The sequence below is a fragment of the Ursus americanus genome, chromosome 20 (assembly GCF_024610735.1).
Source record: "Ursus americanus isolate L20-20 chromosome 20, mUrsAme1.1.p, whole genome shotgun sequence".
NCBI classification, from domain to species: Eukaryota; Metazoa; Chordata; class Mammalia; order Carnivora; family Ursidae; genus Ursus; species Ursus americanus.
This window is the reverse complement of record NC_142146.1, coordinates 16,348,162-16,370,337: the sequence shown is the minus strand read 5'-3', so window position 1 is coordinate 16,370,337 and position 22,176 is coordinate 16,348,162. Positions and strand designations below refer to the sequence as shown.

The window sequence follows — 22,176 nt, the reverse complement described above, 5'->3', positions numbered from 1 at the left end:
TCTCTGCTTTGATTTTGTTCTCTTCTTTCATACGAGACATTTTCCTCTGTCCTCAATTTGTCTAACTCCGTGTCTGTTTTCGTGTGTCTGAAAAGTCAGCTACGTTTCCAGCTCTTGAAAGTAGTGGCCTAATGATTAAGAGGTCCTGGAGTGCCCTGCAGTGCCGTGTCCCCTATTCACCAGAACCTGGCACTTCAGGGGTGTCTTCTATGTATGTTGCATTCACCCTGGTGTCGTGGTTTGGCCCCTCTTCCTTCCGTCCAGTTGTCTGCAGTGGCTCTCTGCCTGTTGTGGGCAGTGTTTGGTTCCTGTGGTGTTAGTGGACCAGTCGGGCCACCTTGGGCTTGAGTTGAGTCAGACTAGAGGTGCAGTAGCCCCAAACTACAGGGTACTTTCCCTGCGTTGTTCCCTGAGACGCTTTCATTGGTGGGCGTAACCTGCGATCAGACTCCTGTCTGCCCCCACGCCACTGCTGGAGTTGCATTCGGACTTGCGTGTGTGGTTATCTTCCCTTCTCTCCAGGGCAGGAGTCACTTTGGAGTGGTGCTGGTCCCTGTCACAGCTGCTTGCACACTGCCAGGCTTGTTGCTGTGCTTTGGATGGGCTCTGGGCAAGAGTATATTGGAGCAGTCAGCTCTGTAGAAGCCCACTGTAGTGGGGGGTGCGGTGTTAGCAACATTTGCAGGCAGGGGGATGGCCCACTGTTGGCAAGTTGGGTGGCAGGTGTTTGTGCCAGGCTGGTTCCCGCAGGTAGCCGTGTGTATGTGCTAGGAGACAGGGGAGAGAAATGGTGCTTGCCAGCTTCTTTGTCCCTGGGGCAGAGAGCCTAGGAGGAGTCCCCCAGTGATCCTCGTTCCTCCAGGACAAGCTCTGAGATGACTAAAGTAACTCGCCCTTCTCTGTGCCCCAGATGTTTTTCAGCTGTTGCTCCCATGCTGCATCTCTGAAGGCTGTTTGTTGTGCTGTCTCTTTAAGGATGGCGACTCAGTTTCCTCTTGCCCTCTCAGCTCTCCCAGAACTTAAACCCACTGATAGTTAATGTTGCCAGTGTTAAGCTCTGCCGATTGTAAGAACTCATGAAATTTGACCCCTTTGGTGTTCAAAGCCAAATGTTATGGGGATTAGTCTTTCCCATTGGGCTCTCCAGTGTGAGAATCTGTTTCTCTTTCCTCTCCACATACCTGGCATCCCTTCCCCCCAGGTCTCCACCCTTCCTACCCTCTTTGAGGTGGCCTCTTCTCTACATTTCAGAGTGGGTTTGTTCTGCCAGTCTTGGGGTAATTTTCTGGGTTATTTATACTGATGTGAGTGTTATCTAATTGTATTGTGGGACAGGGTGAGCTTAGAGTCTTCCTACTTTTCAGTCTTCCCCAGAAAATCTCCAAGAACCATTTTAGAACCTGCCCAATATTCATGTGTCATTGCCCTTTGGTTTTCCATAAGTAGAGGTCATCTGTGTTCCAGGAGCTACATACTAAATGCTGTTTGTCAGAATCACATCTTATTCTCATTTGTTTAACAAATGGAGATAATGAATCTGAGTATCCCTCTCAAGCTTTTTAATTTCTTTTAAATATCAAATTTTTGGAAACGTATTCTCCCATTCAGTAGGTTGCCTTTTCATTCTGTTGATGGTGTCCTTTGCTGTGCAAAAGCTTTTTATTTTGATGTAGTCCCAGTAGTTTATTTTTGCTTTTCTCTTACCTCAGAAGACATATCTTTAAAAAATATTCCCAAGGTTGATGTCAAAGAGAATACTGCTGATGTTTTCTTTTAGGCGTTTTATGTAGTTTTATAGTTTCAGGTCTCACATTTAGGTCTTTAATCCATTTTGAGTTTATTTTTGTGTATGGTGTAAGACAGTGGTCCAATTTCATTCTTTTGCATGTAGCTGTCTAGTTTTCCCAGCACCATTTGCTGAAGAGACTGTCTTTTCCCCATTGCATACTCTTACCTCCTTTGTCAAAGATTACCCATTTAAGTGTGGGATTATTTCTTGGCTTTCTATTCTGTTTAATTGATCTTTATGTCTGTTTTTGTGCCAGTACCATACTGTTCTGATTATTACAGCTTTATACTACATCTCGAAATCGGGATTGTGATCTAGCTTTGTTCTTCTTTCTCAAGGTTGCTTTGGCTATTCAGGGTCTTCTGTGGTTCCAAATCAGTTTGAGAATTATTTGTTCTAGTTCTATGAAAAATGCTCTTGGTATTTTGGTAAGGATTGCATTGAATCTATAGGTCTCTTTGTGTAGCGTGGGCATTTTAACAATATTTGTTCTTCCAGTCCATGAGCATGGAATGTCTTTCCATTTGTTTGTGTTGTCTTCAGTTTCTTTCATCAGTGTTTTATAGTTTTCAGGGTGTAGGTCTTTCACCTCCTTGGTTAAGTTTATTCTTACATATTTTGTTCCTTTTGGTGCAGTTTTAAGTGGAATTGTTTTAATTTCTCTTTCTGTTACATCATTATCAGTGGATAGAAACACAGCCAATTTCTGTGTATTAGTTTCATATCCTGCAGGTTTAGTGAATTCATCTGTCACTTCTGATAGTTCTTCAGTGGAGTACGTAGGGTCTTCTACATGTCATACCATGTCATCTGCAAATAGTGACAGTTTATTTCTTCCTTCCCAGTTGGGATGCCTTTTCTTTTTCTTGTCTGATTACTACAGCTAGGACTTCCAGTACTATGTTGAATAAAAGCAGTTTTGAAAGTGGACATCCTTGTCTTGTACCTGATTTTTAGGAAACGCTCTCAATTTTTTCACCAGCGAGTATGATATCAGCCGTGGGTTTTTCATGTATGACCTTTATTATGTTGAAGTATGTTTCCTCTGAACCTACTTTGCTCTTGCATTTTGTCAAGTGCTTTTTTCTGCATCTGTTGAGATGACCAAATGGTTTTTAATCCCTTTGTCTTATTAATGTGATGTATCCCATTGATTTGTGAATAATGAGCCACTCTTGTATCCCTGGAGTAAATCCCACTGTTGTGAACTTTTAAATGTATTATTATTTCCTCTAGTTGGTTGAGGATTTAAGCATCTGTGTTCATCAGAGACATTGGCCTGTAGTTTTCCTTTTTTTGTAGTGTCTTTATCTGGTTTTGGTATCAGGGTGATACTGGTCTTATGCAAAGAATTTAGAAGTTTTCTTTCCTCCTCTATTTTTTGGGATAGTTTGAGAAGAATAGGTACCATGTTCTTGATATTTTAAAGAAAAAATTCTTGAATGTTATCTTTAAGTATGTTTCTTTAAATTTTGAAATAATTTTTTAAGCTCTCTGTTCTTACTGTTTATTGATATTCCTTTGTATTTCCTTAAGATATACTTAAATGCATGAAATTTTGTTTTCATAATCTTTAGTGGTAGTTAAATTATGTATAGGCATATAAGCTTTATAACATTTAACATTGAAAGATAGAATTTATAAGGATGTCTTAGAATACCACTTGAGAAATCAGTTGGCAGTATTAGCAACATGATTATTATATGAATGTATGCTAATGTGCTAGGAAAGCAAGATCCTCATTAAAATCTTGTAGCTGAACAAGTGACAGAAACCTTACAAACAGCTTGAGGCTTTAGGCCAGTCACGGTTATTCCAAGAGATGTGGACAAGTGTGAAAATATACAGCCTGTGCCTTTATTGTGGTCAGAACACGTAAATGCTATCTTGCATCAATTCCCTACTGAGAATATTTTTATTCATATTCGGGAAAACGGATCTGAGAATAATGCAGCACGTAAGCATTCTGTTGTGAGTCTATCAAATGTTAAAATATTGGGTTTATTAAACTTGGAAAGTGGACTTTTAATAATAGGCATTGTGTTTGTGTTTTCCAGGGAAGGAGGGTTTCGATCACCCAGCATATTTTCATTAGGCAAATTCATGATGCTAATGATCTTTCTTTAGACACTATCTGAGCATGAACTGGTCTGCTGTAGACCTAGTGAGGTTACAGTAAGATTGGGTGATGTGGAGCAATCAGACCATGGTTGATCACCACTGTGGAATATGGCAGTTCCTTTAAAGAAGCCCTTAGCCAGATTTAGTCACTGCTGGGTTAACTTTATGTCCATACTCCCTTGGACAGTTTCCCAGGTCTTTTTTCTTTTTTTATTAAAGATTTTATTTATTTGAGAGAAAGAGAAAGCAGGAGCACAAGTTGGGGGGAGGGGCAGAGGGAGAGGGCGAAGCAGACTCCACACTGAGCAGGAAGCCCATTGTGGGGCTTGATCCCAGGACCGTGAGATCATGACCTGAGCTGAAGGCAGACACCGAACCAACTGAGCCACCCAGGCGCCCCACAAACTGGGCTCCCAGGTCTTGATTCTTACTTAGCCTCATAACCATTGCTTGTCGAAAAGTAGATCCTTAGTATCGTGCTCGAAGTAGAAAAATTCACCTTGTAGGAATGCTAATGACATTCCGGAGTAAAAGTTTTGATAGCCATGGAGCCACCCCTCAGGATCTCCCTTGATAATGAGCTGGTTCTGTTTTCCTTTTTTGAGTTGGAGGGAGTCCTTAGAGGGCACCAAGGAAATTCCCTTGATCTGATTTGGCTCACGAGCCCAGCTCATGTGCACACAGTGGAACAGAATATTTGTAGTTGGGGTAAAAAAGATACCTGAGTGGGCTCAGGGGTCAGAGAGCAGCGGTGGGCCTGCCGGGACTGGAGAACAAGCAGCTAAAGGAAGGGAACCGGGGGTGTCTCTGATGCGAGTGTTACTGCAATTGACGTCATTGCCTGCGTCTGTCGTCCTTGTTCCTGTTCTACCACTTTTCCTTAGGGTGTGCTGTGATGCTTCCGGGTAGTTACAGAGGTCTGCGCTGGAGGGCCCTTGTCCCCGCAGAGCCCCTCTCCTGAGTTTTTTTATGCATTTAATAAATCTCAGTCATTTCCAGTTTGCTTGGGTTTAAAAGTATTTTTGTTACATATTGCGTGTCTTCATGGAGACCTCTTAATTCCCTGCTTGCTTTAATTTTATACATTATATTCTTTAGTAACTACAAGGGTAATACAGAGCTCCAGAGAAGAGGGAAATCTTGATAATTTTGCATTAAAGGAATTATAAAAGATACTTGGGAAACACTGTGTTTCACCTACCGCTTCTATGTGAGGATGATACTGTATTGAAGCCTGACATGGAAATGGTTTGTTACTTGCAGCAGACTGGAGATGGCAGGGCTGACACTAGAGCAGCCAGTGGACACAAGGAAGGAGCGGAATAGTTAGGAGAGTAGTGGCAGCAAAGCACACTGTCCTGTGGGAAGCCTAAGGTAGGACCGTCCGACTTTCCAGAGCAAACCGGATTATGGTACCTGGCTTCTCTGGGTTGGGAGTGCTGAGAAGGCAGGATTTGAAAGGCAGACTAACCAGAATGGAAATTTGACAGAAAGCTGTTTTCAGGACCATCTGAAAGTTGACTTGGGAATGGAGTGGGAATCCTGTTTTCAAAAATGAAGGCCCTTTGCCAGGTTTATCTTAAAACAGGTGCCTTGATGCCATCAGATGACCGGCAGAGACGAGACACCAGAGGCCGGTGTCTGGAAACAACTCCCCTTTTACTCTTACTATTTCTTGTAAAAGATACCCCCCCTTCTCTGTTAGAAATCTTCCTTGTTCTCCACATCCCTTCTATCTCCATGAGGCCTCCTCAGAGGTCCCCTCTCCCTCCTTTCAGAGTTCATCCTTTATTTCTGCCAAGTTAGTAGCACGCATCCTGTTCTGCCTTGTTCGTGCTCAGGTCTCTGGTGGTGGGTACTGTGCGCCAAGCATAATCTGGGTAATAGATGTTAAATGGATGCGTATTTTAGGGCTGTTAAAAATTAGAAGGAGTGTCTGAGTGGCACAGTTGGTTGAGTGACCAGCTGACTCTTGGTTTCGGTTCAGGTCATCATCTCGGGTTCATGGGATCGAGCCCTGCATTGACCTCTGTGCTCAGCACGGAATCTGCTTGGGACTCTCTCTGCCCCTCAGCCCCACGCTCGCTCGCTCTCAAATCTTTAAAAAAAATTTTGGTAACGGCATGTTTTTTTTTTTTTTCTTTCCAAACTTTTTTAGATTTTACCAAATGTTGCAAGGACTCCGGAATCCTTATGGTAGTAAAGTGCCGGAAAGAAAATTCCGCATTGAAAGAATGCCTGACTGCTCAGTAAGTAGTCCCCACATTCTTTGTGCTTCTGTCTGTGTGTGTATGTTTGTAATATATGTAGCAGTAGGAGAATGTTCTTTAACTCATTACATGTAAGATTCTGTACTTCGCCCCTTCAGATCTTTGATATTGTTGGCTCAATCTGAGATTTCAGTTCGTTAAATATTAAGCAACATATTTATGAAAGGTCTTGTCAAGTTACATGGGTCAACACTGTATCTGACTAAAAATATGAGGTCAGCAAACAAGAATATAGGGTTTTTCATATGACTTTAGCAAATTCCTTTTCATGAACAGGCTGATCTGTAGAATATATTATAGATGGGCTTACATTTGTCTCTTCTAATGAAAAGGTACTGAATTATGATTTGTCAGCCTTGTGATTTGGGGATTAATATAATTTAACTCCTGGAAAAGTTGTAATAAATCAAATGAAGGATACAAAGGTAAATTTAAATTTTTGAAGTTAATCAATTTTAAAATAATTCTTATTATGTTCATTGCCATTTAGTTGAATATTAAAGTAAAAAATTGCAAAGTTCTTTGAATGCAAGTGCTTTCTTTTTCTCAAAGACAGTTTTTTAGAGAGAGAGAGAGAGAGAGAACACGAGTGGGGGATGGGGCAGAGGGAGAAGGAAAGAATCTCAAGCCGACTCTGAGCTCGGAGCCTGATGACCTGAGCCAAAACCAAGAGTCGGACACTCAACTGACTGAGCCACTCAGGTGCCCCAAGTACTTTCTGTTGTATCTCCCACACATTTTATTGGCTACGTTATTGACAGTATTGCAGAGTACTTTGGTATTGTTAAGTTGTGAGGTCTTAGTTTTGGTTATCTAGCCTGTGAAACACATAGGTCAGCATGGTTTAATGCTTCCTTAGGGAATTAGGTAAAAAGAAGTGATCATCTGAATCAAATATTTTTCTTTTTGATAGCTAATCATGTACATATATATTTAAATTTACAAACATTTTAGAATTCTGTAGTTAGAAGACTTGAGAAGTTAAATTAATCACTACATTTATGGATGAGGAAACACCCTATTTATGGGCCAGGACCTGCACTAAGCATTTCATCATAGAGTTTCTTCTGTGACTTGTTTTTCTTCCAATTCTATTCCCTCGTGCTCCCAAGAGATGTGTAATGAATAAATGAACCTGTTAAACTTGTGACTGAACTTAAATTCTTTTATATATTAAAGAATTTTTACACCTCATTTTTAGCCATCATAATAATTTGTTCTTAGTTTGCCATATTATCCCTCCCTCTCAGACGGGCATCATTAGAGCAGAGGGGCAGGAGTGCTATGGAGAGGGCAGCCTGGGCTTACCTTCTGGACCAGTCAGAGCTTAGCTAGCCATGTGGCCTCAGGCATGTTCCTCACAGAAGACGGGAAAATTATTCCTCATGGAGCGATTGTGAGGGACTGTAGGTAACCTCATTACAACAGTGCCTGGCATATAGTAATGGTAGCTCTTTTTAAAATTGTATTTGGTAGTTTTTGTGGCTTATATGGTAAGCCAAATGCAGTGAATTGCTTTTCATTCCTTTTACTTGACCTCCCTCCAGAAATTCCTTAAAATTCCCTTCTATCTGGCTTCCTTTATACTCTTTCCTGTTCCCCCAACATCTCTGATTTCTTCTTGGCCTTTTCTCCCTTATCTGATTCCTTACAGTGGGTTCCCGGTTCTCTCCTCATGCTTATGTCTGTGAAAGCTCAGTTTGCACCCATGGACTCAGTTACTCCCTATAGGGCATGACATTGCTCTCTTCAGGCCCATAACAGAACTCATCTCCTTTTCCTCCTCCTGTCTCCTAACTCTACGTGGTTATTTCCTATTGATTGCAGTACCTACATCTTCCCAGATCCATTTTGTCCTTTTCATCACAACTTCTCCCTTAGCTTAGGCGCTCATCGTTCTTTTGTGGATTATGTGGTAGTTTACTTACTGGGCAGCCTGCGCCTAACCCTGCTGCCCCCTTTTGGCGTGTCACATGCTAGCCGATTCATCCAAGACACAAAACTCATCTTCAAGTTGCTCTGTTAACAGTGTCCTTCAGGATAGATTTCGACTTCTTGTATAGCATGCAGTGACCTTCATGATGTGGCCCTTGCCCTGTCTAGCTTCATCCCAGGCCCTTATGTGCATAAGCTGCTCTAATGGTACTTAATTATTTGCGGTTCTTCATCCGTTTTTCCTCATCTTTGTGCCTTTCTGGTGTACCTTCAATATGGATTTCTCTTGTCCTTCATGGTGCAACTCCTGCACTTCTGCGTGCCATCTCCCCTTTCCCACGTCTCCATGGTGCACTGGGCCATACCTCTGGCATAGCACTCTGTATGTTGTGCAGCCTTTACGGACCTGTTCCAGAACACCGTGCGCTCCTTGAGGATAAGCGCTGTGCTTCTCGCTCTATCCTGCCATTCTGAAACCAACCACTGGGTCTTGCCCCTCACCCTCTTAACCAGTTTGATAGCCTAATGTTTACAATAAATTTATGACCATTTCTTAAAATCTACTTCTAAAGATTGTACCTGATGAAATGTCTGAGTATTATTAGAAATTGGTTAAACACTTGCAAAATTTCATTTTTTAAGAGGAGATTTTCATTTCCTTCTTGTAGTTATAATGATCCAGCCTTTTATGAAGAATGCAAAATGGAATACCTGAAGGAAAGGGAAGAATTCAGAAAAACTGGAATTCCTACCAAGAAAAGGCTACAAAAGCTTCCCACAAGCACGTAGGCAAACATGCAGATACCTAGAAGCTCTGACACGCGCGGAAATCACGATCACCTAAACTAATGGACTCAAGGAAGTGCTTGCTTTATCCTAAATTATGGAAATATTAATTTAATCTGAAATAAAGATTTTTTTTTTAATTTCAAAGTCAAGCTTATCAAATGGGATGGGGGTAATAGTGAAATGGGATATGGTCTGCCTGGTGATCATGGATTTTTTGTATATTTTTCCACAACTACAGTTCTGTACCAGATACACTAAGTTTTAGGGTTCTATATAGACCTTATATTACTTTCATCCAGTGTATAGACTAATGGCTAATCATAGGGACCAGAAGTGACCAAAGGAAAGTAGGAATGGACAGCCGTCGAAGGGTGTTAATAACAAGGCAGTATAGCAGAATAGTAATGAATCTGAATGCTTCCTGATTCTATCACTGACTAGTTATGTAACCATGGAAATAATTTTCAGTTATTGTGGGGATTATTTCAGGTAAGTACAGTATGTGGGACAGTGCCTCATATGTGGTAAATGCTCTTTAATGGTTAATTTTGCTTGCATATTTGATGGAAATTTTCCTAAAATGAATTATGATGTTCCTTGACCTGTTAATTTCGTTACTGAAAATATTTTAAAGATCTCAGGAGCTAATGTAAAAAAATCATCCGAGTACAATAATTTGCTTCCATGTTGAGCATTTTTATATCAAAACTTTTCTTTTCCTCCATGAGCTGTTAACTCTTCACTATAGCCATGGCAACCAGTTTCCAAGTAAGTAAAAAATATATAGTTCTCATTAAAATCACAAGTAGAGATTACTACACACTAGGACAAGATTTAACTTTGACCCCAATCCCATAAGATAGAGCTGAGAGTTTTTTAAAGGACTTAGTTTAAAGCAGATAGGATCCTAAGGAACCAATGTGATGTTCAAGTTCCATACTTTACTCAGGTGAACTGATCAAAAAACTGTTTTACTCTTACTTGAAACCCAAAGAAACCACATCTTCCCAGGCCACAGATCAAAAGGAAGATTACTAGAGAAGACAAAAGCAAAGCAAATATAGAAACCTAGAGACTACACGTCATAGGAGTAAACAAGCCTATATTCTTCTGTTCGCCTTTTGGTATTGGTGCATTTCCTAGAGCACAGGACCTTAGTTTTCATTTTTAATGGTACAAATGAAGAAAAGGCAGTTACTGTAAAAAGCTAGTGAAATATATAATCTGTGGCTAATTTATAATTTGGGTGAGAATCAGAGGAGCCACCTTCAATTTTATGTGGAAAATTCATTTATGTAGATTTCACTTTCTCCACAGGTGCTGGACAGTAGGTTATATAAATATGTTCATTCCACTGTCCGAAACGAAACCACTTATCACAGCTTTCAGGAATCCATGCCTAGCCACCACACTTGTCTACTTCTCTAATACAGCTGCCTCAGTTGTCTTGCTTGCTCATTCATACCTCTGGCTGATACTATTTCTGTTAAGAAACAGTACATAGATTTTCTTCCCCTAAAGATGCACCTTGTTCAAGTAGCCTCTCCAGATCAGATCATTATGGTTTTTGCATGATTCAGTCTCAGGTCTTTAAGTCTGAATTTTCCCCTACTCACTTGGTTTTCTAATGTTTCACATAGGTATGTCCCTGCTTTGCTTAGGAACTAGGTTCCATTCTGGCAGAATCTCCATTTCCTTTTAAAGAAGATGCAAATTTTATTTTCGCTAATAGGAAATCAAGAGGAGGGAGTAAGTGGCTTTTTGTCCTTACCTGTGTTCTCTTCCTTCTGTTATATAAATGTGAACTGGGTTATAAAAATCTAAAGAGTAAAGAAATTTCCAAGGGAAGCCCTTCGGAGCAAATTTCAAGCAGTACGAAAGAAGTCAACATAAAATTTTCCATCTCCGGTGCATGGCTGGCTCAGTCAGTTGAGCATCTGCTTCTTGGTTTCAGCTCAGGTCATGAACTCAGGGTCCTAGGATACAGTCCCCAGTTGGGCTTGGTGCTCGGTGGGACGTCTGCTTAAGATTTTCTCTCTCTCCCTGCCCCTTAAATAAATCTTTAGAAAATTTTTTTCCATCTCAAATAGATTATCAACTTCAGATGGGCCATTCTCATTTCTCTTTGAATCTTACGTACAACAGAGATGATCATCAAGGACACATTTTTAAATTTGTGGCTGGATAAAAGAGTTTTTGGTTAATCTTTACTAAAGAGTCCTACACATCATTTATTTAGCATTTCACACTGTAAAGAACATACAATCACTGATTTCTAGCATACCTGTTTGATAGCCACCCTCTTGTTCAGATGGAAGAACATTTTTTCCACTTAAAAGAACTGGTTTAACAAGACAAATGCCTGTTACATGAATCAAATGAACAACTAACAATTAGTACCTGACCTTGGAATATATAGGCAAGGACAGTATTTCACATTCACTTCAATTTCAAACAAAAATAATTTATTTTAATTAAACAATTTCTTGGCATTGTTCAAAACATTAATCAAGCCATTATCTCACACTACTTCTTTGCAACGGAAAGTGTCCAACCTTGGTTTAAAAAAAGGCAAACCAGTAAGCTACATTAGAGATTAGACAGAATATACAGCCTATGCAGCCACATGAGAAATAGTTTCTGCTGCTTTGTTATTATACAGGTAGTTGCTTCCTTTAGCTAAAGCCTGAGGTCTTGTATTTGTTTTATGCATATTGGGTTTTGTTCTATTACTTGGCAGGAGATTGTACTCCCTGGAGTCAGCTGTGTTCATTGGTCAGAATAAATTCCAGCATCTGACACCAATTCCATTAATCACAGACAAGCTTGAGTAAGTGAGTAAGATAATAGAAAGACAAAACTATCTGGTGAACGGTGAACATTGTTTATGTATGTATGCTATTCGGTTAATATAGAAGAGATCGGAGATATTCTTTTGAGTTCAAGATATTTGAAACTGTCTATCAAAAAGGATAAAGGCCTCCTACATGAAACACTTTATCTCAGGCAAAAGATGTATAAGCCAACTAATACATTCTATTACTAATATGTTAATACCACCACCCTGCAAGAATTTAGATAGATTTCTGTGTGAAGCCATCCTTGTTATATCCTTGCTTATAAATGATAGGCCACTTAGAACCAAAAAGTCTGGGGACATTTCATGATTGTACTATATCAATACAGCACAGAATCTGGTTTAGAGAATTACAATTCCTAATTTGGTTAATGAAAAATCACTATCTCAATGAGTAAAATGTTACATTTCAAAAAAAAACCCTAACAATTTATAAGTTGCTCTATGTAACAAGCAAGGTACAGACTCTGAAGATGACTTCATCCAGTTACATACTTACGATTTCATTATGGACCACTGAAGGCACAGATTTAGAATGAAACCTCTGTGGTACTCTTTCTACTTCTCACTGAATACTACAGAATTATAATAGTTTACACACCACATAGTTTTTCAACTATTTCATCACTTTGTTAGGATTTGAGGGATGTACAGGACAAAGTTGGCTTCAATGATCAGGTTATTTCAAGTCTCAACACTGATTAAAAAACGATTTTAAGTTCTTAAACTTTGAAACACAATAGCATATGGAGATGGAATAAACGGTAAGAGATACTATTATTCAACTATAACACTTTTCATCTTTATGCAATATAAGGTCAATAGAAACATAACCTATTCATTTTTGTCATTTACTCTTTTTTGCAACTTAAAGCAACTTACAATTTTTCTCAGATATTAATGGCCTCTTTTATTTTTATGAATGGATATTTCGGCATTTCACATGCTTTAAAAAAACCATGTCTAAGAAATTTTAATTCCATTCTTTATGTGAGAGGCTGTTATTTACAATTACCGAGAAAGGCAGAATTGTCTCTTGGAAACACCTGAAGTTTATTAGTAAGTAGCATATGTCTGATTCTTAGCCAGAATATGGAGCTGGAGGGTGCTCTTTCATACTAGAAAATCAACTACAGAACGTGGAACAGTGTGTGCAAACGTATATGCCGAAGAACTCTGCAAAAGTTTAATCAGAATCTGCTTTCAGTTTGTTAAATAAGTTCTTGAGCGCGCCACTGAGGGAGATACAGTCACCTCATGACCAAATCATGAATCTCTTCAGAATTAATTCTTATAAAGACAGTTTTGATTATGTTGATCCAAGTAATGCAGTGGTGGCAGGTTGGGTGAAGGCAAAGTTTTATTTTTAGTTTCCCCAAATGCTGTCTCGCTTGATTTAGGAGGGCTTGGGAATACCCAAGAATTATCTTCCAGAGAATTTCTGCCGTAAGAGTTGTGTTCCTGAAAGTTAGTACCATCATGAAGAATGGATCGCTCGTTATCTGTCCATGATTGGAGAACTGCTTTCTCTGATAAAACCTTTATATCTCCTGGTAAAGGGGAAGATGTGGTATGGCAAACAGTTTTGCCGTTTGGTGAGAGGGGGGAATGTCTTTTGTATGTTGCAGTAAAATTCGCCAAGTGCAGTTTTGTGCTGTCTTTCCCAAGGTCTTCCATGCATCCTACTGGGGCACAGGCTAAAAAGAAAGCACAGGCTAAATGTCAGTTATTAAGGAACTCGTGCTGATAAAATACGGAACACTTCATTTATTTGGTTAAATCTAGAACTGGAAATAAAATTAACATTTCTTAGTGTGATCACTGGGGCACTGTGACTTGAAGACAGATGAAAAATGATCTGAGTTCTAATCCTGAATCACTTATTTACTGACACTGTGACTTTAGGTTAAGTCACTTAATTACTCCCAGGTGTCACTTCTCCTGTCTGCAAAATGGACATAGTAATCTTGTCCTGCCTATATCACAGAATTATTTATGAAGGTGGAAACCAATAAAGTTAAAATACAGGAAGGATCCTGTTCTTGGTTCCACGTGGAGCTAGAAAAGGCTTGCAGACTGTTTACGTGGCAGTGGAAACTAAGCTGTTCTAAAGTAATGTTTTGTTAAATATAATATCCTTTGCTTATTCAAATCTTTTTTCCATAGGTGCTTCAAAAGTAAATTTTTTCAGAAATAATTACACTGTGAATTGATGAGGCCTAAATGAAGTTTTAATAAACATCCAAAGGCTTTTATGGATAAAAGTTTGAATAAAATTTATAAAATAATCCTGTTTCTTAAATACATTTTTCTGCTATGGTTACAGTAATAAGTCAAGAAAAAAATGCATTTAGTACACATGTAATGGCTTAGAAAGCAAACCGCTTTAGAGCTGCTATTTAGTGATAGCCAACGTAACAGTAGTAAGAGCTTTATGAGCTGCTCTTCCCTTCCGACTCAACCAAGTAGGGTGAAATGCTAGGAATTAGAACGAAGACTTGATTCTGTAATTTCCTAAGAAACTGAGCCATATTATAAAATAAGCTCATTGCCTTTTTTCTTGGGAAAAGGGACAGCAGTAGAGGAGACACAGAAGTAACGGTGCTCAACTTCTTGACAAGGGTGATCTGTACGTTAGGAAAAAAGATGATTTAGTCTGTCTCTGCTCCTCAAAGCACTGAGTTCTGCAGTAAGGAGTGGTGGCCTCGAGCTTGCCACTGTTGTAGTGTACTAGATATTTTATGGTTCAATACACCAAAAGACACATCCTTCACTAGCTCAGAAGGGACACACAAATGAGTCATTTTCAAATACGGAAAAACCATTTCTTCTATATTATTCTTTGGAAACCATTATATAAACAAAGAGCTTCACTGAAAACTCCCTACAAAATTACTGTGTTCCTTTTAAAAGGAGGAACTTCTCCAACATACATTTGCCTCATATGTAACCCTGGCCACTGGAAAACTCAAGGGCAAAATGAACCATAAATTAAGTTGGAGCCTGCCAGAGCACCATATTAGTTTGCCTGATTCATAAATAACTCTCTCAAAACTGAAAGGAGTTTTAACTTTAGTTTTCCTTTTTCCCTACTAGTAAACACTCCTGAGGAGATTTATAAAATAAAATTCTCTTGTGCCCTCTTTAGGGGCAATACGAGGTACATATAATTTTAAATTAGGTGGTGGTGATTATTTTTTACAAAAAGTTGCCTCTCATTCCTTTAAAATAAACTTAGGGCATTCAAATTTACAAGTTTTCAGAAATATACCTATTATGTAATAAAAAGTGCAAATGCACTGATTTTCTCTGAGGTATAAAAATAGCTTTGGCAAAGTAGCCACTGCTGCGTTAGCCCAAAACTCAAAAAATTTAGTCAGCCAAGCAGTTACATATGAAAAGCAAATCAATGAAAATTTTCGTTTCACTGAAAGCGATAAGGGGATAACTAGTCTCCATTCTAAACAATCTATCCTTTATGGAATGAAAATTAAGTTTACCAACTGCAAAGAACCCAATAAACGCATCAAGGTAATTTTTTTCAAAACAATTTAAAGAGCTAGGTCTTTGATATATTCTGTAGCACTGGAATGAAAAATAGCTTTTGGTGTCTTGGTGTGTTTTTTTTTTTTTTTTTAATATAAGAAGGACTTGTGGTAAAAGGTCAACTAGAGCAAACTTAACACCTCAGCCTTATACACATAAGCAACACTTGGCTGAGAAAAAAAGCCACAAGGGGAAAAGAATACAGTACTGAAGAAAAAACACATCAGCAACACCTTTATGTGTGAAGTTGACCAGTATGAGAATGAAGCCAAAGCAGAGAATAGGTAGGCTGTGAACATACTATATATACTTTGGCTTATCAAAATCATCTGATGAGATTTCGATAAGAAACGATAGCCAGTTGCTCTTCAAGCTGTTTGGCTGGAATCAGTGGTTTCCAGCAAACATGAACTTGCCTTTCTTGATTGTAGTTGGGGTTTTCAGTTTTCTTAGTAGTTCAGCTTGTACTTGAGTCACCAAATGTAAATTAGACATTTCTCTCTTCAGTTCCCAGTATGCATTTTGCATATTATCACTGAAATATAGTTTTTTAGAAAAAGTTAATGGTTATAATTTTCTTTATGGACAGAAAGGAGTGACTTTAAAATAGAAATGAGCATATCTGCATTTCTGCTCCAATTAGTTTTGAGATGATATAAATTAAACAAAACTTCCTCATTAAATAACTGAAATATAATTAGGGCATTAGAACAAGTAAAAAGATCTTATTCATAATAATGATATTGACCTAATTTCTAGCCATTAACTGAACTATATTAAACAGAAGGGTATTACAAAAAGAAGTATTATGTATTATAACCAACTTTCTCATTAATTATAGCCTATAATGTGCAGTGCTGTGACTATACTTTAAAAGTAAGGGGTATGGTCTTCATGTACAAATCAGATAAAAAATAAAGTGACGTTTATTCATGTATAGAGTTTTAATTTGTATTTATCTCTTGATTATGGTTTTTGACGTTTTGAATTGAAATGTATCAACTGCTGAACGTATACCCAAATCCACATTAAAATTTAGGTTTCATGCATTTCATTCTTTTATGTTTGACTGGGCTGTCTCATATTGTTGGTTCTAAACCAATGTGACATGACAGCACTAGACAAGAAGAGCCAGATGATTTCCTGGTAAGGGAAAAGAAGCTAGAGAGAGAGGATTATATGAAACAGAAATTAAAAACTTCATAAATGCCTCTCATTTTCATAATTAAAAGTATTTTACCTCAATTATCTGAGATGTTATAAATTAGTTATTTTAAACCTAATTTGTAAAAGTTTCATCCGTTAAACATGGATATTCATGATTTTCTTTTTTGGTTCTTAATTGCCAATTAAACAAATCTTCAGTATATATTCTTACTTTGCTATACAAGAATATGTAAAATGTTAAGTATAAAAACAACTGATCTCATAGCATTCAAATGACCGTTACTGCCTCTTAAAGATATTGGCATAAATTTAGTAAATCAAGTTAGAAAATGTCAATTTTTATCTAGCTATAAATAAAAGCCTTTAAACAAGCCAAGGGATAACACTGTTGTATCTAAGTCTAATATCCTATTCGAATTACAATGCAACAGATCTACTCAAAAACCATGATTCTGAATGTAAGGTTACATACCTTTTTTTGTCAAGATATTTCTATTCCACTCAGACTACAATTCTTTGATTAGAAGCAGAATGAACTTTATATACTGCTTTCGGGAAAAATCTACATGTTTTAGTCTATTGTAAACGTCATTTGTCAAACAGTAGTCTATTAAAAATCACAGAGCTTTTTGCAGGTTTTTGATAAGTGTGAAATAATTACTTCACAAAAATTAGTTAACCACCTCCACTTCACCAGTAAACATCTGAGATGTATGCTACAATGAATGTTTCACATAGGAACCTGTCTTAAGTGTGAAGAGTTGTTCGTTCCTTGTTGCAATTGTGGGTATTCAGTATGCTTTCCAAAGAGTTACTCACATTACCTAGCAGTAAGTGTAAGTGCTGTATATGTGCTAATTCATGCAGACAGGCATGATACGAATAATACAGCTTAAAAATAGTGTTTAATTATTGGCATGAGATAGTAAATCAGTACCTGACTTTAAGAAAAGAAAAGCAAATATCCAAGACCATGTTTGGATCCTAGAATATCAAACACATTTAATCATTCAAAATAGCTAAGCATGTAAAATAAGAAAGAAACAATTCTAATAGAAGTGTTAAAGCAGTGTCTAATACACATTTTCTAATTCGATTTAATGAAGACTGCTTATAAACTAGGTTAAACTAAAAACTAGGTCACCAAGTCTTTTTCTTTTGCCCTTAATGTCACCTGAATTAAAAACTACAGCTAAAAAAACCCCCAAAAAACAAACAAAAAAAACAAAAAAAACCCCACCAAAACACAACAAACTAAGTATAAGCTCTCCCCCTTGTGGATAACAAAGTAATAACAGTCACTACACTTTAAACAGTCTTCAAAGTACATTAAAAAAATTCTATTTGAACAAAGTATTTAAATCATTACTTAAGTGAAACTGGAACAGGCAAATCGTAATCCACAAATCTTCAGCAGAGTTCCAGGAGTGTGAATTTAGTTAGGTTTTGCTTTAAATGACACAGGTAGGGGTGTGTGTGTGTGTGTGTATGTGTGGGTGTATGAAATTATAAAACTACTTGAGCACTGAGACGCAACACTGAAAAGCATCCCAAATGAGAACCCTACCAAATAAAATAGACAAAACAAAAAAATGTGTGAAATGCCTAACATAATAAATGCTCAACCATGTTCTTACACCAACTTGGCAAGCTGGGTAACCACATTTTCTGCGTGAGGGAACAGGTTCAGGAGAACTTACTCCATACTCTAACACGTTCCTGATCAAACCCATCTTTTAATTATCCAGTCAAAGGACTGCCTGCTGCCCTTATGGGGTAACATTTTTCATATCATCATTACCATCATCTTCATCACACATTTACCAAGCACCTCCAATATGCTGGCTGCCAATACAACCTTCTTAACCCCAGATTTCAACCCTCTAAATTTTAAATGTAATGTACCTCCTTCTTGAGATGTGAATAAGCAGGTTTCATATCCTGCTTACGAAGTCAAACTGTATAAAATCCCAGTTTTCTTAAGTGTCACTATACAACTCTTCAATACTGAAATGAGTATTCCTTGTCTAAGAAAAATCTAATTTTTTACTTCACCCATTTGTGTTTTTCTTTAGCTTCTGGAAATTTACTGAACTATTACATTCCCCGAGGAACTAAAAGTATGAGATAATCTCACCCAAGAGCTAAAGATTTAGAAATGTATATTTTGATAACTATGATTCCCCCAAACCAAGTGTCTTTTAGACATTTTTGATTGTGAGGCCCAGCAAGGAATTATTTTGCACTGTAACCCAAAGAAAACACGTTATGAGAAACCATACTTACCCCTTATTATGTGTAATACACTCTGGTATGTTCTGTTTTATTCAGTATTTGTATAAAATACTTCTCTCGACACAACAAAGTTTCATGACCACTAAGGGAACACAGCACAGTTTGAAAACCACTAACCTAATCCATATTTCCTAAAGATTTGCATTTTAAGAAGTTCACAGCGTAAGCTTACTCCATACCTAGATATGTTTAAGAACTGAGCACAACAACCTAAAGCTAACACCAAACAGAACACTGGCAGGAAACAGGCCAAATTTCTGATTGGGCTGTTGTTAAACGATGTACACAGTAAGTACCATATAAAAGGCCGCTAGTAACTAAAGATTCACTCTATGTGAGGGAAACAATACAGTACCTCATTTGCCTGGCAATATGATGGAGGAAATATGAGAAAAAAGTTTTCCCAAAAAGGGTGTTTTACAAATAAATGAAAAACAATCCTTAAAAATATGTATAACTTGTACTTTTGGTTTTGTGGAAACATTCCTATGTATCTTTTTGCTAATGTAGTAAACTTACATCTGAATTGTTCCACTTAAAAGTGATGAGGTAAATTAAAAGTATGAATAAAACAGGACTATAAACTGGGAATAGGTATAAATGGTAAGGTGAAGGGAAAACAAGATAAAATGCAGCTAAGAATGAGGCGAACATAAAAATGCATGATGCAAAGTTTACCAAGGGCTTTAAACTACAAATTTAGTTATTAGTTTTCTAGTTACTTACCAAAAAAGGGAAACCTAATCAGTTTTACAATCCATAGTTTCCATAAAATAAATGCAAACCAACCTGTGTAAAACTTTGAGCACTAGGAAGCCAACAGGACATGCTTTAATTATAACAGTTCTTTTAGCATACAAGTATCTCTTCGAGTGAACTTAAGGCAAATCTTTCTAAAAATTGTTTCTCTCAGCTGATACTGGTTAATACTAAGGTTTAGAGAATTCAAAACTGCACTTTGAAGCCCCAATTATATAGCCTGGCAGCCTCAAAAGCTAGACTCATCTCCTTGTACCTTTATCCTCTTAAATCCTGGTATAGACATTCCTCACTATCTTGTTAGTTATATGATGTCTTTAGAGACACTGGGCGGGAGGGAGGGGCAGCTTTTTGAGTTATTCTCAGTAGATGTGATCCAAATTATGTAAAATTTCCCATGAATGGAAGCAGAAGTCAATCTGTATCAATTACCTCTAATATATAATATACATAGCCCTTTCATTTAACGTACTCTGATTCTAACATATTTGTTCCCTGCTTTCCAAAAATGTTCTGAAGAAGCTTATAAAACTGAAAAATAAAACAAAATGAGGGGAAACTTAAGTTGACAGGAGAAAAGATAATTTTGATAAAGAAGAAAACTTTCAGAAACGCAGGGTGCCTGGGTGACTCAGATGGTTAAGCATCAAACTCTTGTTTTCGGCTCAGGTCATGATCTCATGGTGGTTGACACAGAGCCCCTATGTCGGGATCCTTGTTCGGTGGGGAGTCCACGTCCCCTCTCCCGCTGCCCCTCCCCCTGCTCACACACACTCCTCTCTTTCTAAAATAAATAAATATATCTTAAAGACAACTTTCAGAGATAATTTACATGGACACTGATCTAGACACTGTTTAAAAAGGAAAAACTTCCTTGCTGTGAAGTTAGACGAAACTGAAGATATAACAGAACTGTTCAAATGGCAGAGTTTAGTAGTTGCAAGAGAGATGTTATGACCCACAAGGCCTAAGTATGCTGATCCTTTATAGAAAAAGTTTGGCTACCCCCTGGATCCAGATTGGCTGCAATCCTCAAATTGTTTGCCCTAGTTGATCATTTCTCTCAATTAGGTTTTTGATAGAAGTAGGAGCCACTTCACATTATTTACTTTAGCTTAGTAAACTCTGAAAGCCAAATGATCCAACAATGAAGTCAACTCACTGTTTTTCACTGGATGAAAGTATCCATATACAGAAGGGATGTAAAATAAGATAATCTGAAACACTGTACATGTTACTTAAGTAAAAATGACATATATTTAAGGGAAAAAGGGTTAAAGTAATATACATGAACTCATAGCTACTTTTGTTTTTAACCCGAGGACAGTTATCTTAAAATTCATGTTACAACAAAGACTTAAGGTGGTCCAAGTTTGCCCTTAAGACTACACGGTATTACTGTATAAGGAAATGTATAATTCTTCATGCAAAATTAGAATTTATTATAGAGTATTTTCTATACGGCTAGCTCCCTAAAGCTCTATCTAAAATACTGAATGCTCAAAAATTTTAAGGCCTCGCAATATGTACCTTTCTACTACTTAAGTTCAAGCCAACTGTTGAAGAGCAGTTAAATGTTTTTTATAAATCCACTGTGATTAAAGATTACATGCAGTACCCAAATAGTATCCATTGGTTTTTAAGGTTAAATCATAACAAATCTAGGTAAACTACACAAAGTGGCCTACAGAAGAATATATTATTTCTGAATGTTGAAAAATGTTCATACCTTGAAATGCTCAGTCTTTGGAGATCGCTGCTTTTTAGATTGTCTTCCTGAGATGGATCCTGTCATAATTGTTTTAGAAAAAAAAAAAAAGTTTAAAAGTTGTAACTGTTAAGAAGTATAGATCTGCTTCCCAACTAGTGCCTTATGATATGGAAGTTTTACAGATACGGGGGCCCATGGTTACAAAATATTGGGAAACATTGTTCGAGTTAAACAGGTTCCTACACTCTAGGACCTCTCAGAACCTTTGGTATATATAATAGTACATTGTGGATCATTAAATGGGTTATAATTAGGTACCTTAGAACTCTACACCAACTCCATTTTAGAGAGCTAATGTTTTCTAAACTTCTTTGCCCCTAGTGTCTTTTTTCCCAAAGGATCAACTTTTCTGAATATAAATGACTGGAATATTGGGGAAAGTTTAAAAAGGGCCATAGTGGAACTGACCCTGGAACCTTGATCTCATTAATACCAAACAGTAATCAACTGAATAAAAACAACAATAAAAACCTCATTATTATGTCCATGCAGGGATGCTATTCACACTTTAAAAGATGTTATAAAATGTTTCACAGAAAATACCACCTCAAAAATATTTGTAAATATAGCTATAGTAGATATAAGCAAGATTAATACAGTGAACATAAATTTTTCTCCCTGACTTGCTCTCTGATTTCCACATCCAAGAGGACTCTGATCAGCAATACCTTTGAATAAAATTTAAAAGTGTACATCTCACAACATCAAGATTTCAACTTGGAACCTCTGATAAGTTTATATTAAGCATTCCACTCTTCCTTGATCTTAGCTGTGAGCATTTTTAAGTTTTAAATCCCACCCACTCACCCTGCCAAAGAAATTTCTATAAAGGTGAGAATTAAGTCTTAAATTGTTTCTTAAAAATTCCCCCCTTATT

At 37.5% G+C, this 22,176-nt stretch overlaps 2 protein-coding genes across 4 annotated transcripts in view; one reads left to right on the top strand and one right to left on the bottom strand.

The window, feature by feature from the left end:
• Positions 1-9,048, top strand: part of CMC1 (C-X9-C motif containing 1) — an 81,794-nt gene extending 72,746 nt beyond the window's left edge. For both annotated transcript variants that reach the window (XM_045774485.2, XM_087870147.1), the window contains exons 3-4: positions 6,069-6,159; positions 8,784-9,048. In XM_045774485.2, coding sequence (XP_045630441.1) covers positions 6,069-6,159; positions 8,784-8,904 — 212 coding nt within the window. In that variant the 3' untranslated portion in view covers positions 8,905-9,048. The remainder of the gene's footprint in view (positions 1-6,068; positions 6,160-8,783) is intronic.
• Positions 9,049-11,347: 2,299 nt separating this feature from the next.
• The window catches only part of AZI2 (5-azacytidine induced 2), a 35,192-nt gene continuing 24,363 nt past the window's right edge, over positions 11,348-22,176 (bottom strand). For both annotated transcript variants that reach the window (XM_045774480.2, XM_045774481.2), the window contains 3 exons: positions 21,258-21,316; positions 15,724-15,842; positions 11,348-13,458 (listed from right to left, as the gene is read on the bottom strand). In XM_045774480.2, the coding sequence (XP_045630436.1) occupies positions 13,046-13,458; positions 15,724-15,842; positions 21,258-21,316 (591 nt within the window). In that variant the 3' untranslated portion in view covers positions 11,348-13,045. The remainder of the gene's footprint in view (positions 13,459-15,723; positions 15,843-21,257; positions 21,317-22,176) is intronic.